Genomic DNA, 399 nt, shown 5'->3' with positions numbered 1-399 from the left:
GTGTGTGTGTGTGTGTGTGTGTGTGTGTCTGTGTCCCACCTGCCGGCAGGTTGAATGTGACGAGGTCTGTCAGGAAGTAGCAGTTGAAGTCTCCCTTGCGCTGGTGCAGCGATGCGCTGATCTCTCTGCGGATCTGCTCCGTCAGTTCAGGACAAACCATCGCTGGGATGCATTTGACGGCCTGCTGGGAAACCTGCGACCAAACACAAGACTTCAGACGCACTTCCACATCATCAGAGCCGCACAATTATCACCCAATTAGAGAGCAGCACACAAACACTCACATACACACACACACACACACATCTGGTTTGCTATCCTTGTGGGGACTCTCCATAGGCGTAATGGTTTTTCTACTGTACAGACCGTATATTCTATTGCCCTACACCAACCCTACAC

At 51.4% G+C, this 399-nt stretch overlaps 1 protein-coding gene across 1 annotated transcript in view; it reads right to left on the bottom strand.

Moving 5' to 3' along the window:
* Window positions 1-399, bottom strand: part of LOC107684588 (ubiquitin thioesterase ZRANB1-like) — a gene marked incomplete at its 5' end in the record, with an annotated part of 13,303 nt that overhangs the window by 5,540 nt on the left and 7,364 nt on the right. Inside the window, one exon of the mRNA XM_016480883.1 lies at window positions 40-193. Coding sequence (XP_016336369.1) covers window positions 40-193 — 154 coding nt within the window. The remainder of the gene's footprint in view (window positions 1-39; window positions 194-399) is intronic.

This window comes from Sinocyclocheilus anshuiensis, unplaced genomic scaffold (assembly GCF_001515605.1).
Source record: "Sinocyclocheilus anshuiensis isolate Anshui unplaced genomic scaffold, SAMN03320099.WGS_v1.1 scaffold401, whole genome shotgun sequence".
Taxonomy (NCBI): domain Eukaryota; kingdom Metazoa; phylum Chordata; class Actinopteri; order Cypriniformes; family Cyprinidae; genus Sinocyclocheilus; species Sinocyclocheilus anshuiensis.
This window is presented reverse-complemented; position numbering and strand designations above follow the sequence as displayed.